We start from the raw sequence: 18,074 nt of genomic DNA, 5'->3' as shown, positions 1-18,074 counted from the left end.
GGTCGCGATACACTACCCCGACAGCTCGAACCCTCTAACGCGTCCACGAGATTCCTTCTGCTTGATCGGGGCGATCGTTTGTCACTTGACTTCGGTATTTGATCCTTTGTTCTCGTGGATACAGGCTGCTCCATGATTCGTCATCCACACGGTGCACGGACTGGCAAACCTCGTACCCGAATACAAATTTAACGTATCGAACGAAAGACAAACCGAAAAGATGTTTGATGTTTCATATTTTCTTTATTTGTACGTTTCAACCATATCGGATTAAGTGCAATATAATTCTCCTTCGTGGAAGCTCTATCACAGTCGTGAAAGACAAGAATGGTGCCAGTTTTCGAGTCGCGGGTCGATGTCAAACGATGTATACATATACAAAAAGAAAAGCAAACACGACGTGGCGGAGAGGACAGACGGAAGAGGCAGAGACCAGAGAAGTATTACAGAAAATACTTTTCCGATAAGTTGAATGGCGTATCTTCGATCGATCAGCATTACGACGAAGCTATGAATCCAGCATCGAATGTAGTTTAAACACTCTTTTACATTGTAAGAATACGTTCTAAGAAATGTTGTTACGTTGTTCGTGCCTCTATTCGACAAATTTCTGTCACTGAAAGTCGACTTTGAGGAACATAGAATACCAAGGTACTGTTGTGTTGGTAAAACTGCAGTATAATAATTTTAAATAACGCTAAATGAATGTAAATTGATGATAGGATCGAGCACAGGGCGATTCCTTGCTTAAAAATATATCGATAGTACGAAATAAAATTGTTTTCTACGAGTGGAATGCGACTAACGCAACATGTCTGACCAATATCAGTTATTTCTACTTACATAGGTGTTTCTGGACGTTACCAATGATACTTTTTGCCTAGGTTTACTTACTCTCAGTTAATCTTACTATTCTATAACTATTCATATAATAAATAATAGTATACTGCCACTGTAAACGCGTAAACACATAATTTGAAGTAGTAATAATACGTATGGTCAGACATGCTCAGACAATTTTCAATATTTTTTTTCTCGAAAACAAAGCCTCGAATGAAAAAGTGTTGCTGTATATTTTCGATCGATTTTTGCACGAGGAGTCTTCCTATCATTGGAACAAAATCTTAAAGCAATATTGCTGATTCTACGAATCGAAGCCGCTGATCTCACGATCTGACGATGGAACGAAATCGACGAAATGATCTCCAGGAACAATTACGAGTCTCGATGGTAGCAAAACCAGAACACAGACCCGTTTTCGCAGAGTCAAGAGGAGACGCTGACAATCGACCTCGCAATCACTGCAGCGAGGACCAACCACGTCCTCGTTCTTCTGATCTTAAACGAGTCGTTGCTGAAAGGTCCCGTTTGCCTTCAATCGACTGGTGCTTTGATCCCCTCCTCCGCCGCAGACAGACGAATGTGGAAATTCTTCTTTGTAATCAATTAAACGGTAATTTCCTCCTTTCATTTTGTTTCCCCTCTATCGATTCCGCGGTGCCTTTCCTACGACGAATCTCTCTCGACGCGACGCCATTCCGGGGAGCAACGGAGCAGCTTTAAGTGTTTTTCATCGTTCGTTGGCGTCGTTTAATTCGTGTAATCGTCGCGGCGGCGGTCGGAGTACGTTTGGTACTTGGTCGCGTCGACCGTGCCTCCGGTACGTGCGTTTCGTTTATTCGCGATGATTGTAATTGAAATTGCGCCGTGTATCGCCGATTGCTTGCGTTTCGCCTACCCTGTTTCTGTATATTTTGCGAGTATAGTAAAATCGAAACGCTGACGAGAACGTGTGCCGTTCACGATACCGGTTCGTAATTATTTGAATATGCAATGGAACTTTACTCCGGGCAAATTAGACTTTGTTAAATGAATGGTGCAACGTTTGGTAGTATTCTGATATCGCGAGAAATAAAGTATTTATGGGTTCGTTAATAGGGATGTTAATACGAAAAAGTATATTACGTACGTAGGGGAAAATGTGTACTAAAATTATTTTCTATTTATACGGGATTTATTTAAAAATGGCTGAAAATATATCCGTTTCTGTGTATCGGTTGCACCTCGCCGACGCGTCGCGGTTTTTCGATTTCACGGAGGCAAACGAAATTTATGACTAAATCGTTTCACCGTAACGTTATAACCTCATCCATCCTCATCGATTATCGCCGCTTTTAATATCCTCTCTCTCGTCCGCGTGAATCAACAGCTCCCTCGCATGCAGTCACCTTTAGAATATATTTAACGCTGCGGTCGTTCGGGATCGTTCTGTTCAAAAACTCGTGCACGCAATGAAATTGCTCGAAACTGTCAACCGTTTTGGAAACTATTATTAGAAAGTAGTGGAATTATTTCTAAATATCGTATATCCTGAAAATACGATAACCTATCAAAGGAATATATTTGTTTGCCTGGGTCGATTTTATTAAATTCAGAATTAAATCTCGTTCGACGACGGATAGCGCACCCTTTTAGACGAAATGAAAAATCGCTAAAGAAAATATTGAATTACGTAGAAATTGAACGAGGGATAGGCAATAGGGAAAGGCATCGATCACAAAAGGAAGCGGATGGCGATGGTAGCTGTACGTTCCCCTAACGAGCCGGTGGTCGGAGCTAATCACGGAGCCAAAGGACGCGGCTCGATATTTAAATTCATCTTCGTCCGAGGATCGCATCGGAACACGACAGCCCGTAACGAAAGTTAACGAGATGGTGTTAATTAAATCCAACACACGGAATCGAGGCCGATGGGAAAATTTGACAATGGAGGCCGCACGTACCGAACGGTAGAGGCTGGCTGGTCTATAGAGGCGCGCTTACAAGAGCACAGGACGAACCGGATCGGTCAGACGCGGGGGCGTCGCTGGTCCGTAGCCCGATGAATCGATGACCGCTTTTAGTAATGATGTGTACATGGCAGGTCGTCCTCTCTCGTCGGAACGTCGGGGTCACCGTAGGATGTGCGCGGCTCTACGTTGGCCCTCTCGTGTACGTAGTGGTAGCCAGAGTTTGCCAAGGGGGACTTATTACATCCCTGGAATTACCATATAAATTATCGCGTGATGAACCCGCCGGAGTGCGAAACGGTGCACGCTCTGGCCTTTGTCGAGGTTTCGGTTATGGTTAATCGGCCACGCCGTTTAATTGACATTCTGCGCCGCAAAATACCGCCTGTCCCGTGCCCCGTGTAATTTTCTTCGTCTCCTGCAGCCGCCCTGTCTATCGGTTCCCTCCCACGATCACGACGACGAATCGTCCAAGATCCTTCGAGTATCGACGCGCGACACTTGAAAGACTAGGTTCATGAAAGTTGCATAGCGCGAGAAAGAGAGTTTGATATACTAGTGTATATCAAAGATAACAGCCTAGAAATGATGAACCGCGCAGACATCGATCCCGCTAAGAATCCCATCTCTCTGGTACAGATCGAAAGCCCATTACGCGTTATTGGCTCGGCGGTACAGCGATTGTCGTGGAATGTTCGAGCGCCATTACCCTCTGCGTCACGTATTCTCCGCGAGCGTATTCCGCGCGCGATACGTGCCGCGGCATATGCATAACGCGATCCGCGTGTCGCGTGCAAAGCAAAATTTAATGGTACACGTAACGCCCCACGAGCAGAGAGAAGCTAGTCGGTCTCGTAATCAGCGGGTATTCAAATTTTCGCGGGTTAGGATCGTCATCGAAGACGGAGGGGACCGTTTAGGCGACGGGGAACAGGCGTCTGGGGCTCACCGGGAACGTCGCCCCGGGATTATGGGACAGACATAATTATCCTACGTGGCGATATCAAGGCGGACGGTGTAAAAGGCTGAAGAGGAGGTGTCTAGCGTTTAAGATCCAAACCGTGGCCCCCTGTTGACGAGCTAGACGCCGATGAATATGCAAACCTCTCGCTCTCTCCGGTACCAGACTCTATGTTTCATGCATTCAGATGCCCTTCTTAGGTTACCTTCGCGGCCAAAGGAAGAGTTGAACAATGTCCCCGGGTGTTGGCTTCATTAGATGCCGTTTAAAAACTCGGGCCGCATTTCTCGCGACGCGGCGTTCCAGCCGCGACGTGCCATGCAAATCCCACTGAATTCGCGCGAACACGGGGAAACTCTTAAAGCCTTTTATTGCGCGGCTTCTCTAAGACTGAATTCGTGGTCTGAAAGTCGGAGTGCCACTATATTCTCGAGTGTGAGGTATTACGAGACGACTTCTCGCGCGGCGCGACGACTCCTTACGTGTGCGTAACCATCGAGCCTTTTTAACCCCTTTCTAAGAGGCTACGACTCGCGCAGACTGATTTATGTTTACGAAGGTAAGAGCCCCGGGGGATGCGATGGAATCCGGCGACCGCTTAACATTCCGCCGCGATCCTTCGGTACCTGGCATTCGCGTTGTTGCTCGAGAGAGACCTCCGTTCGGTGTCCTTTGAATTCGATTAGCGAGCGATCCAGATAACGATTTTACTCTCCCCCCCCCCTCTCGCGCTTGCAACTCCTCCGTGTAATGAAGCATTTCATTCCAGCCTCGAATCTCGGCTGGATCGGTTTTACAGTCTGCGCTGCGCATTCCCTAATTTCCTCCGCCGTGCGAAAATAGTTGTCGTAGTTTTGCCGCAGAAACTATAGAACTTTTTCTAATATGATCGATGAAATAATTATAAACGAACAAGTACCCTACTCTCGTGGAAATGAATTTTTTCGTTTGGACTTCCAGGTCGGTGGGTTAATAAATATCCTAGAAAATAACAAGGCCGGGACGATTCTGCTTACATCCGTCCCCATTTTTATCCAGGAAATTAGAGTCGTCGTGGCATTGTTTGCCCGACGAACCAGGAGCGTCATATTTCACGCACGAGCGAAACTCGAGGAACGTAATTGAACTCGGGGCGGAGCCATGTTGGTAAGAAGATTCGTTGGACGCATCCGACGTCAAGACGAGCACAGGCATTAGGGAAAAAGTTATTCTTATTATTGAGGTGGGTCACACGTGTATATTATTGCCAAGAAGTTGCCCCCCGTTTCGCGGCAACGAGCCAGCCGGAACGCGAAACTTTTCCGATACTTTCTTAACGACGATCTCGCATTGCTCTCATAAGGGAACCGAATGCATCGTCCACAACCCACGGTTTCTTCAGCAGCAATTGTCTGCCACGGCCGCCATGATGGACCTGTGAACTATCGTGCATTCATCAATCACGAGACATAACTGGTAGAAGAAATAACTGTGACGTTCATCGGCTTCTCTCTTTAACTTGCAAAGAGAATGCTTATTTGGCTTCAACGAAGTCGCAACAAGTTCCGTAATATTATTCAGACTTTCAACTTTCGTTCCAGTATTTCGTAACCAGAGAAATATCCAAAGTTCGCAGTCAAAGTGGCACAGATATAGAATCCAACCTCTTGGAAAATATTACATTGGCAGTTAAAGGAGCACAGATGCTTCTCATAAGGGACCGAATAGTCTGTTTTCATAAAACCAAAGATTTTACGTCGTGAAAGGAGGCTCTGTAACGTTGGGTACTCGCTGTATAGTCAGCAGCACCGCGAAACTTTTTATATCGTACAGGACTGTCACATTATCGGCCATTAATGCCACGTGCTATAAGTTATAGCAGTAAGAGTGCCCTGTGCCTTGCTACTCCGCGTTTATGGGTTCTTTTTATGAAAGTGTTCTATTAAAAAGGTGGATGCTGTTCTTAATACGCGAAACGAACAATAGGGGGTCCGACCGTGATCGTAAACGACGCATCGTAAAGCATCCCATTTGCGATATGATCGTTTTGTCCCTGATGCGAAATCACAATTACGTTCTTTCGCGTAAGCTTTCTTCGCGAAACCTCCGCGTGGTTGTTGCACGATGGTCGGAAACAGAGTGGGCCAACTTGCTAGGCCCCCTAGGTTCTCAGGAGCGGGGCTCTCAAGTGCATTCACGGGTTCTTCGTTAACTCGTCTCGCCGTCGAGTTTTCCGATTCACTTACGGTTTGACAAGTCTCCCACGTTCCCGGCGTGCTTGCACGCGAGCACGAAGGAGGCGTTGGTAGGTTACCGAAACAAAACATCGTAAAGCACCCTCGTCTGTAGAGGATGCGACCTGTTAGCCGCTATTGAGGCAAGTGAGAAAAGTGGCTCTGGAGAGCTGCCCGGCGATGCATAAGGGCACGTATCCAGGAGGACGACTTATCCCTCGCCCCGGGGCTTCTCGACGCATTGAAATTTATTAACGCAACGCCTAATTCCCTGGGATGCCCCGCTATAAATTTACCGCTGAATCGCGAACCTCCTTAAAATCGTCGTCCCGCCGTTGTTCGGATTTTTATAATACAAACTGTGGGAATTTTCAGCTGTTCTTAGTTTCTGTATTGTCGTGGAGAGACTTCTCTTCTTGGAAGTCGCTAGCGAGAGAATCGCTCTGCATTTCCCTGAAATTTATCGTCCGTTTGTCGTACGCGAAGCTCACACATTTTAATTAGGATCATTTCATGGAAGAGGCTCGCATCGACCATATAATTGGACATAGAGCAATTAGCTTTATTGAATGCACGTGTTCAATTTTCCATGCGTAGTCGATATAACGGCAATCAGTTTATAATAAAGGTACTTGCATTATGATCGTCGATTAAAAAATATTGAAAATATAGATGGTTAAAAGGGACGTAGAACCGATTCGAAATTGAAACGTCGTGGTGAAACCGGGCGAACACGGTGGCGAACGAGCACGAAATTAGCCAGGTTCGAGTACCGATATCGAGTGCCGGATGTCGTTGGGAAGGCGTGGCTGGAAGGATTCGTCCGGTTCCTGGTGGCGATTTCCAAACCGAAATTTCATAGTCCAAGGAACAGCCAACGATCTTAAGGCGGTCGATCGGTTCGCCCGGATCGTACCCCTGAGCATCAATCAGCTGTCTCCGCAATCAAGGGAGAGCTACTCACCGCGAGGACGTCTCCATGGGAATTTCGAGAGGTATCCGCCACTCAATTATCTGATCCCGTATACACTGAAGATGTTATTGATCCGAGGAAACTCCGTTCCCGGCGCGGTATACAAACCGGAGTAATCGTATGCACCGAATCTTTCACGGTTCGGACCAGTGGTTTCCAAACTTTTCGGCTAGACAACCCCCCAAAGTAATTGTCAGAGACTAACGCGACGTCATACTTCCCTGTGCGTTGCTTTAATGCGTAATTTGTTCAACGAGGAGTTTATTTACTAAAATTTCTCTTGAGGAGAGTCGTTGAGAACTTGTATTCCAGGCGACAAGGATGAGGGCCCGTGGCAGGAGCGGACAAAATATGTTCTTAAAAACTGTCGGTCGGGTAGGAGCTAACAATTAATTGAATCTGACGATCGAAACGCGTGGGGAATGTTTAGGGTGCAGTCGAATGCAGGAATTATCTCTTTCATAGATCGAAATTCCTGATGATATACAAAACACCGAGCGTGGTCTAGACGCAAACACGTCTGTCGGCGTCGAAACGGGAATTATCCGTATTTGATATCGGCGAGTGTCGAGCGCGCAATTCGATTTCATTCGACCTCGAATGACTCCCATCGACGGCCATGAATGCCTAATGAGCCGGCGTTGTTTAATATTGAAGTGTTATCAAGTTTCACTGTTTCCCGACTCCCCACCGACGGGGCGTATTTTTATAAACGAAACCCACGAAATAAATTGCTATTTACGGTAAAATTGAGAAGGTTCCTCGCACGATTAACGACGAAAGTTCATAGTTAATAAATTACGATGCGAACAAGTCTTTTTAGAATGTCGTACATCCATTTTATTATTTTATTTGTATTATAACGAAAAGCTCGATGGATGGCTGCTGGTTCCTAGTGAAACGCGAGGGAATATAATTTGTTACAGTTACGAAAATTTGATAATATTCCAATTGCTTCCAAACCAATGACGGTTGACAATTTCATGCCAGTTAAAGTGTAGGTACTGTTACGGTAACATTCGGAGCAGAAATAAATGGATTATGGTATTGAAATGTATGAAATTGTAGCGCGTAATACATTTATTTAAATGTCGGTCATTGTCGTAAAGTGCGAGTGGTGTACGTCGCGTCAAATTATTTCTGGATTAAATTTTCAACTGTTTTTTGCCTCGTGATTATCGCATGGAACTTGGACAACGGTGGCCATTCATTGTATTATTTTATCCGTTGTTGGATATAATTGCGTTAGCGAGAAAACGAACACGCGGGACCGGAACGATAGAGAAATTTTATATAAAATCTCTCCACGCGAAATTGGAAGCATTTTGTTAAGAACGGATGATGAAATTTGCGTCGAATGGTTGCAGATGCTGCAGTGATGGAGGGTGAGGGCACGCTGGGCCGCGGGCCCGGAAACGGGGACCGTGGACTGCGCCGTCAACGGTCCCTAGAATGGCGAGAGAGGCGCGGTTACGGACCCAGTGCCCAGTCGAGCAGCGACGACGAGGAAAATACACGTCACGCCGTTGGAGCTGCCTCCGTCTCGTCCGCTGTAAGAGGTGCCCGAAGTCCGGGCCAGGTTTTCGCTTCCCTCTTGGCGCAGCAGTATGGAAGTGAGTGATGATATAATTGATGTTTGATACCTTGATCGAGAGCCTGTAACGTTGCGCTAGACGTACGAGGAAAAGTTCCGCGGACGCTGGTAACTTCAGGGTCCGACGAGCCCGCGTTATATTCAATCATGTTTGAAGAAAGAATAGTGTTTGATAGGAGTTGCTAGCCCATCTGTTAGGGTGAAATGAGAATTTATATTACCCAATTGGGCGCATTTTGTGGGTTCGGTGTAAGAAAAGTTACAGGTTACCACCACTTTGTTTTTAATAGAGAATTTTCTTAGTTATTTAGAATTTTCAAGTCCCTGTTGGTTCGCGTTTCACCTTAACGTCAAGAATAATAAGAAACGTCGACCTACAAACGTATGAATATTCAGTCTCGACGTCCACGCGACACAGTCGGAACGTAACGAACAGCAAAACGCCACCGAAACGATTAACTTCGTTGAGGCAAAGCACCGCTAGCAACTCTGTTGCACCTTCCTCCAGCTGGATTGAAGGAATTAATGTAACGAATCGATTCCTAAGCCTTGATTGGATGGTCCTTAGACCTGCCTTAAACCTCGGCTGAAACGACGTTTAACGAGCGACTTAATGAGGAACTCGCGAACTTGGAATTGTTAGGTCGGCGCGAAAGGTTTGTCGTATTGGTCGGACGATGTTCGACACGGAAGTAAGTAAATCGAAACAGTCACTTCGTCCGAGTAGAAACACTTTTCTCGGAGCACAAAGTTTCCCCTACTTTTTTCAAGAAACACCTTTGGAACCTGCAAACTCTAGAACTGCAGAAATTAAATAAACTTGCGTAAGGGTTGATTGTTCTGCAAAGTTTTGGTTTTTAATAGATAACGGTCTTTTCTTCTTCTGGGTTGAATATTTATGTTAAAAATCCATGTACTTTTGTTTCTCGCTGCAATCTTGTTACGCACAAATATAGAAACAATCGCTGAGCAACGGGGGTCCATCGACTCTTGGAGAAACAATTTCGCGATACACGTCGATGCGCGTTAACTTATTTTTTTTTTTTTTTGTTTCCCTCGACTCGATCTCCCGACGCCAATAATAAAGTTCGGGGTGGCTCGTTCATCATATTCCATCAAACGCTCGCGGAGCCCACCCATTCAGTTCGCTTCCCTTAATCTTCCTTCGACTTCCACCCCCCCCCCCCCCCCTCCCTCTAGCAAACGCGTAGATTAAAGGATTTACGAAATTAGTTTTACCTCCTCGCGTCGTCTACGAGCTCGGCCGGATATTAAGTTCGGATGTGGAATCCAGATTGCGGAGCGTTTTCCACAGTCGCGTCTCCCGCGGCGCGGTCGAGTAAACAAACCCTTAAAAATAATATTCTCTGCGGCTGGGACGCGTCGCGACGCCGGCCGTCCGCGAATAATCGCGTTCCGGGGCGTTTGCTTCGCCCCGCGAACTTGCTTTCGCGTCCCCCGGTGTATCGATTACGCGACTCGTTCGCGGCTAGCCGTATAAATAACGCGCGCCGCATAACTGCATTATCATCGACGGCTTATTTGGATTACTAGACGCGCAAATAATAGTTTAATATCGCGCGTCCCGCTCGCATGACCATTATTTAACCTCGGGCTGTGCGCGACGATTAATCTACGCATTCCCGTACTCGGTGATCGAGAAGACGATCACTTTTTCGGGACGTTAGACATTTTTATCTTGTACTCTGATACCCGTAATAGCTGGTTCCTTCTTTCTCAAACATACTATGCGAGGCCCGAGACACTCGAAATATTGGAACGTTAGGTGAAGGAGGGTCATCGAACTTGACAATCCGAGTGCGTTTTGCTGCCCGAGATGAGGTTTCTCGATTCCCTGTCTTGCTAACTTTCCGAAAGCCCCGAACGGTGGTCTTGGAGCTCCCAAGTATCGAGTTGATTGACATTCGCGAGTAAATACGAAACTGGATCGATCCACGCTGGTGGTCGATCGTCGCGGCTGTAACCTGGAGGGGTTGGTTGCGGCGAGAAGGAAGTGGCTCGAGGCGACCAGCGGTGAGTCGAATCGTTTCGCAATCTACGTCGTCTCTTTCGATACACTCCGAGTGCGGTTAGGCGACACTGTGCCTCGGCGAATCGAGTCTAGCCGAGTCGATTCGAGTCGTGGAACGAACGAGGGGCGGAGGGCCGAGGGGACATCGACGGAGAGGAAATGGGAGAATAGGGATGAAAATGGGGAACGCAGACGTGGGGTCGAGGGTGAGATCCAGGCGGATTCGGGCTTGGCGGGAGCGGTAATCGGCAGCAAGTGAATTGGAACAAATGCAGACAGACGTGAGGTGGGCTGGCTCGCTTGATACCGCAACCAAGAAATATAGTATAAACCGAACACCGGTATTAATTGAGTTCCAAGCCCCCCTTCACCCCCGATCGTCGATGTAACGCGACCCCATCACTGTCGCGCCTCTCGTCTGCTTTGTCCGGCTTCGAGGCGAATCGATGACGCCAAGATTGCTCTGCTTATACTTTGTTACGATCTAATCGGAGGAGATATAAGATTCCAGTCCTCGTAAGGGTTGATTAACAATCGGGATCAAACCAAGTCGACGAACGCGATGGATCGATTTCGCGTGACATATTCCGAGAGAGTCGAGAATCGAACTCCGTCGGAGAGGTTTCATTGATGGGTCTCTTTTCTGTCGGCTCCTTCACGGCTCTCCTGAAACGAGCGGTGTCCGGCTCCCAGGGATTATGTTGCGTTAATGGTAACGTCGATTCAGTGGCTCGGTCTCCGTGTAGGCCCTTCGGGGTGAAAAATAATCCGGGGACATTTTATTAGGTATCGCCGTTACGTTCCGCGAGGGCGTAAGTGGCGGATCGCGTTACCCGTCGATTGGCAGCCCTGTTACGACGAGACGCCGCGTCCGTAAAACCCCGCATTGTCGCGGCCACCTCGTCTTATATCACGGATCGGAATACCTTTTACGATCTCTCGGCTGGAAATAGGGCAGAGTAAAGCTTTAATAACGTTCCGTGTCATTCGGTGCGCGTCCACGACGTGATCCCGTGCTCGTTCGCCGTCCACCCTCAAAATAGATCTCTTAATCTCCCTTTGCGCAATCATCGATGCACGCGGAGAAATCTAAAAAATGTTAATACCCAAAAGAAATCGTTCAGAAATCTGTTCTTCGAGTTAAGTCGAGTCCAAATACCGCGTCGTCAACGTAGACGACGTCCACGCGGCTATCCATATATTGACGAGCAGTCGAGGGGTCCTGTCTCCGGTTCCGTGTTCGCCTTGGACATTACATTGTCAGCTGATTACACCAGGAACGGGGTTTGCCGCATCGCGCTTCGCCGCTCTCCGTATGGAAAATATTGACACCCCTCCGGCCCCCCTGGCAACCCCCGACGGACGCCGATAACGCGCACGATAATCTATAGCTTCCCGCGGCATTGTAAGTGTTGATTTTCCGCGTCCCGTTTGCATAGACGCCGTGGACTATTAATTTGACGCGGTCAGATATAGCTACAATGGCGGATCGCGGTGGAACTTGGCGCGTTAATTACTGCGTCGACCGCCTCCGCGCGCGCGCCATCGTCGTTGTTGCCTGTTACGTTCAACGTTCGGTCGAATAACGTCCAAGCGATCCTCGTTAAAGTAAAAATTGATGGACCGAACGAGCGCATACAAAAGCTTTCATACTTTTTTCCTTGCGGAATTCGTTGAATTATACCGGGAAATGAAACGGAACGGGCTTTCTCTCCGGGTGGAAGATATTTATCGATACGTATCGATATGCTTCGCGGAGAAGCGGTGGAATATCCGAATATCTGGGCAGCAGGTTGACTCGGAGGAAATTTTTGAAACAAATAGCTTGGAAGTTGTAAAAAATAAACTGCTCGTCTAGGAAGTTATAATTAAACCTGTTTGAAGTTACAGCGTCGTCGGGAGGGCAGCTGGCAACTCAAACGTCGAATTTCTTTAGAGATTGCAGTCCGAGTCTCGGGTAGACTCGTTTTACGATGTTCCTCGATGCAACGTCTATTAAGGAAAATTGTTGTGGAAATAGTAAACCGATTGAAATTCGGTCGTTTCGGTAGAAAGATCGCGTGCCGGAGATACTTGCGCGGCCATGAATCAAGACAGTCGCCGAACTCGAGTTTTCCATTCCCGGTTCCCAGTATTTTCGACTTACAACGCGTTATAGTCTGCCGCGGTCAGGTACGTTCTCGCGGATCTCGAGAAACGGTGGTTAAGCCCAGAATAAATTTTTAATGGGCCGCCGGAGGTTTCTGCTTTATGAAATACTGCCGCGATACATGCAAATGATCGGAACCAGGAATTAAACTACGTTGGTGTATTTTTTTTTCTACCGAGCGATAACGAAACGCTTTGCGCTATCGATCCGGCGACGCCGCTGCGGAGAATTGAAAAACCTTCGAACGTTATAGGGAAACGCACCAGTAGCAAAATTACTTGGAAAAAAATTCCCTCGACGATCAGGAGGGAGCCAAGCAACCGAAACATTCCACGAATAATTCGCGATGGAACGTCTTGCCGAGATAATTGGTCGTAGCCAAGAACCGTCTACTTTCCCCTCTCAGTGAGGGTGGTTAACAAAGTCCTAACTCAAGATTAAAGTAAACGACATGTATGCGAGAGTCGTTGGATCCGCGGTGTGCAAGCGGAAACGTACGAGATTAGATGACCGAAGTTCGCGGGCCTCCGGGTAGCGGTTGTTACAAGCTAATACAAAAGTTCGCCGTGGAAAGGAAGCGCGCCGTTTCGACTTATTCTTTCGCCCAGGGTTGGTTCGAGAGGGGCGGAGAATGGACGGAGCCGTGGCCTCTCAGAAGGGATGAATAATTTAAGGACGTCTGATCGCGCGATCGAAATTCACGTGTCTGGGAATCGCTTTGAACGTCAAATTACAAGGAGGCTCTCTCTTCGACCGATCTCTTGAATAATTGTGTTACAGACGGTCGATCCATTTAAATCACTCAATCGTCGGGCGAACGGTTCATTAAAATGCAGCGGATCGAATTTCTGTCGGAGGGGACGATCCGTACGACGCCCGGCGCCGTCTAACAAGAAAACTCTGATAAATCTTATCGGCGGATGTGTATCTGTCTCTGCGCGGCCGTTGACAGGGGGTCGTGGTAAATTTCCCGCGACCTTTCTTAGGGGTGTATCCGGGCCACGTTTATCACCGTAGGGGCGATCTACGTGCCACCCGAGATTGCGGATCGCCATCTGATACGTACGTCAGGATACTAGACGCTGCATCGAACCGTAAAATTATTCGATGGTTGCACCAACGTTATCGCGACCTTCGTTACGGCTCGACGCTCTCCGTTCTCCCTCTTTCCGAGGAGATTAATTTTTGGGGTAGCTTCCACGTCGCTAAAACTGCTCTGGATTTTAAAAGTCGCCTAGCAAATCCACGAGCCACGCGATTGCATTCCCAGACGGTCGCGACGTTGTTCGATATTAACGGCGGGCATTATCCAGAGACACGGACGTTTTATTTCCACTTGACCGCCGATATATCCTCCGAAACTGCCTGCAACTGCCACCGCTTCGTAAGCAATCTTGCGAACCCTGGTCCGGCGCGTTCTTGCGAGCAACAACAATACGGGGTCCGTTCTTTCACCGTCGACATGCTTATCTCATCGTCTCCTTAACCTCTTCAACCAGATTTCGTGATTTCTTTTTCTATAATGTTCATCCCATCGAATATCTTAGAAATCATTGACGATACTAAACGTCTCTCATTGTTCTAACTGCGCCCGTTGGATCGCGTACGGTGGTACATAAGGAAGCTCCTGCGAGGATTTGTACGAAAATTTATTGGCAACGTATACAGGTAGGTACATATGTACTGGCACAATATGCCGGACCGTGTTGCGGTGGCGCCTGGTGCGCGATATAGAGCGGCGCAAACCTGCTGCGCGGGCTCGTGTATCGGTGCTTATGGTTATGTAGGCCTACCTTGTGTACCGTTCATCTGCTATCCACGTCAGGCGAATATTACCAGCGGCCTTTGAGCCGTTCCCGCATACCAGCAACTATTTGCAACGTTACATCGTAAATTGGCGCGCGCACAGGCTGCTTCGGTCTTTGTGCCGGATTCCTTGAAAATCTCGCGGCCCCAAGACTGCGTCTAGATTTCGTGTCGTACGCGAGATGCTCGGGGTTCGCGACTACGTTGAACTCTACGTGTCATAGCGTTTCAACGGGAACTTTCGTTCCATACGAATTCATAGAAAAGATCAGTCTAAGAATTCCTCTACTGTGCGCAGCTGAAAAAATGTCGACTGGCCGTATTGAACGCAAGAATCGCCGAGAGACAATACCAGAGTAACGCAGCTCCGTTGCAAACTGCATTTGCACATCGGGATTAGATTTAGACGACAACGTTATCGTCGTACTTGTTTACATTTCAAACAGTTCCACTCCGGTCATATTCGCAAACTTCCTCCGTAGCACGTTTGCTGCGCTAACTGGTTTTTGCAGTTGATCGAATGTCGTAACCGTAAGATCGTCGACGTTCCCAGTATCGGTTCTCTTATTGCAATGATAAAGGCTATCTTGATAGTGTCCGTTTTCCACAGTCCGTTTATTCCCGTCGGTAGTTCCGTGCAGTTTGCAGACCGTCGTTCAACTTTTGTTCGAAAATTTATTCGTTAGATGTAACACTGTTTACAGTGATGAAAAATGTTCTCCCTTTCATTAATGAACTTTTGCATACGCGTAACAGTGACATGTAACGTTTGACGAGGTAGTTTCGAGTCCACGAGCCACGCGAAAAATTCCAGTCGACCTTGGCGACGGGGTAGCAGAACGTTTTCGATGTTCAGCCGGCGGCACGGGAAACGGTTTAATTACTCGGCAGCAATAATAAACCCAGTGAGACATCGTCTTTCCCTCGGATCAAGGGGCAACGTTCCCTCGTTAGGGTAACCTAACCCGCGGCGTGTTTATTTTGCCGATGAGAAGCCGCATCCGCGTAAAACGAGAATTATATTTACGACGAGGTTGGCATGTAGACCCTGAAACGAGCTTTATAATCAAGCACGGCCGGGAGGAGAGGGAAACGAGAGATGCGTATCCAGTTCGTAATTTGTGCGTGGCCAGTAATTTCGTTCTTGCATCGACTGCGATGCCTGTTGCTTTGTGCGCGATTTTCCAACTGGAGGACGATCTACCGAAACGGCGATTCGATTGGACTTGGACTCGATCGAGTCTTCGGGGGTCAGATTAATCGATTACTTTTACCTTGAAATACTTCTGATTGTTAAAGGTTAACAATACGAGCCAACAGGAATTCCAGCACGAAAAAATAAGAACCACCCTAATGTCCGGGGCGTCCCATCCTACACCGTGGTTCCAGGGACCAGCTCGGCGTTAAAAGGGTTCGAGCTTCGGCGGCCATTACACGGTTCACGGACATGAATTCGTTACCCGACCTGAAGGGTTGAAGGGGGGTTGGGGGAGGAAGTCTCGGGGCTGTTGTATCGTCGGTTCTTTTATTAAGATTAAAAACCAGCCGCGGCGGCGTAATTACTTGGCGCGTGCTAGATGACTCGAGAGAGTGATTGGCGAGGAGAGCAACAACGTCGCGGAGAGGCCGGGCGTCGATATCCACCATCGGAAGTGGAGGGGCCGAGAGGGGTGGTTTAGCTGCACCAATAAGGCCGAAACAAAAAAGAAGAGTGAAAACAAGCGTGCCACCCGATACCGGGTTTCTCATTATTTTAAGTGACTTGAGAGGCAGAGGCTGGGCGTGTATATGCGCGCCATATATCACCACTTGCCACTCAGCCCGGCGGTATCGTGTAATCGAGTTGTCAGGCAAACTACCCCTTATAGAGAATGGGTCCGCTATCGTTGTCGCCGCCGCAGACGCCGCCCGACGCCATACTAGTCGCCTAATGCACGCGTTATTACGTTACACGCATTTAAAACTTGCCTCCTATTAGCAGTTTGCCATCATCTGCGGCTGCTGCTGCTCTTGCTGCTCCTGCTGCTGCTGTCGGGGATCGAATTCAAGGCGACGCGACGCTCGCCCCATGTAACTTTGTCTCCTCGTCGAACGGATTTAATACTTCGGGAGCCCATTACGCGCCGATCTAATGGATCGCGCGTTTAAAATATTTACGCTCGAGCCATCTTCGAGCCAGGCTTTGTCGACAGTGATTTGACCGTGGGGGAGAAGTTGGTGGTAAGCCACTGTCACCAGGATTTCGGAACTACGCGTTTAACTTGGACTTTGGTAAACCACCTGCCATTTCGTACATTTCTAAAATAATTTTTCTGCTATTCGAAACTTTCCGTAAAGGGAATGCTCGAGCAATTCATAGAAGCGCAAAGCGAATCAACGTCTGACGAGTACAAAATCGAAAGGTAATTCCCTTTGTCGTTTCGTGCGCAATGCTGCAGTGCCCCTGGAAATATTAGACCGCTCCGCGTTGTCGCGCTTCTATTGCTTGATAGCCACGTCGTATCGAATAACGATCCTGGCGCAACTTTGGATATTAGCCGATCCTCTATCCTTTACCACTCGCGAGACAGTTTGTCACTTATAGCCGAATCTACTCCTAGGATCGCGTGCGCCATTCCAGCCGAGCTACTGCTTTCACGCTCAAACAGCACTTTGACGCTGTTATCGCGTTGGCGCGTAGAACACTGTGCGTGGAATTTATTGCGAAAATAGCAGTAGAATCCCTCCGCGAAAGTGTAGAAACACACGCTTTGCCGTAGAATGCTCCTTTCAAAGCAACGATCTATACAACTAGTATTCGAATAACAAAATCATTGCCTATCCCAGTTCGTGACGTATCGTTAACGAGCGACGGTATCGATGCGCTCGAGCATTTACGTCATAAGCGCGGCGATATCGTTACAGGGGTGCAAAAGAAACGGAATGATTTTCTGGAACAAGAACACTCCAGAGGCCGGAGAAAATCCGAACGAAAAACCAATAAATCACGTTGTGTTTAACGAACCTTCATGTTTCTGTGCACACCTTTGGGAATACCGGGCGCGGAAGTGTTATTTTTACTGCGAGCCAGACCAGCGTAACGTGTGAAAAGAACGAGGACGATGACGTTCTCCGCCCTCGTTAGTCGATCTACGCGAAATGTACCGGGTAAGAATACTTGAACCGTTACACGGTTCGCGGAAAAGATATTATACTTAGGTTAATAAAAACCATCGTCCAATCTACCCTCGATTGTCCTCGACTCTTCCAAACTACACGAATCAGCGTCGATGACTCGCGTCTACAGACTCGTGTCTATAGAGACTGGTTTTTTCGACATCTCTAAAGAATATAAAACATTGTCCAGGACTTAATACGACTGTAATTTTGGAAAATTCAATTAGAAGGAAAATGGTACCTCTCCGTAACAACGCGGACGCGTCTGGAATTACTTTGATCGAACGCGACTGAGAGAAAGAAACGAAAGAAACATAGAGGAGCTATTTGAAGTCCGGGCGCAGTGACAGAGAATCGTCAATAGACTCGTTAAAAAAGTTACGTGGCACCGTACGGGGGGC

At 47.7% G+C, this 18,074-nt stretch overlaps 1 protein-coding gene across 11 annotated transcripts in view; it reads left to right on the top strand.

Moving 5' to 3' along the window:
* Nucleotides 1-18,074, top strand: part of Ten-a (Teneurin-a transmembrane protein) — a 594,721-nt gene that overhangs the window by 224,320 nt on the left and 352,327 nt on the right. For all 11 annotated transcript variants that reach the window (XM_076772668.1, XM_076772616.1, XM_076772642.1 and 8 more), the window contains one exon: nucleotides 8,304-8,549. In XM_076772668.1, coding sequence (XP_076628783.1) covers nucleotides 8,315-8,549 — 235 coding nt within the window. In that variant the 5' untranslated portion in view covers nucleotides 8,304-8,314. The remainder of the gene's footprint in view (nucleotides 1-8,303; nucleotides 8,550-18,074) is intronic.

This window comes from Colletes latitarsis, chromosome 1 (assembly GCF_051014445.1).
Source record: "Colletes latitarsis isolate SP2378_abdomen chromosome 1, iyColLati1, whole genome shotgun sequence".
NCBI lineage: Eukaryota > Metazoa > Arthropoda > Insecta > Hymenoptera > Colletidae > Colletes > Colletes latitarsis.
The sequence above is the reverse complement of the archived record's forward strand: the minus strand, read 5'-3'. Positions and strand labels throughout refer to the sequence as shown.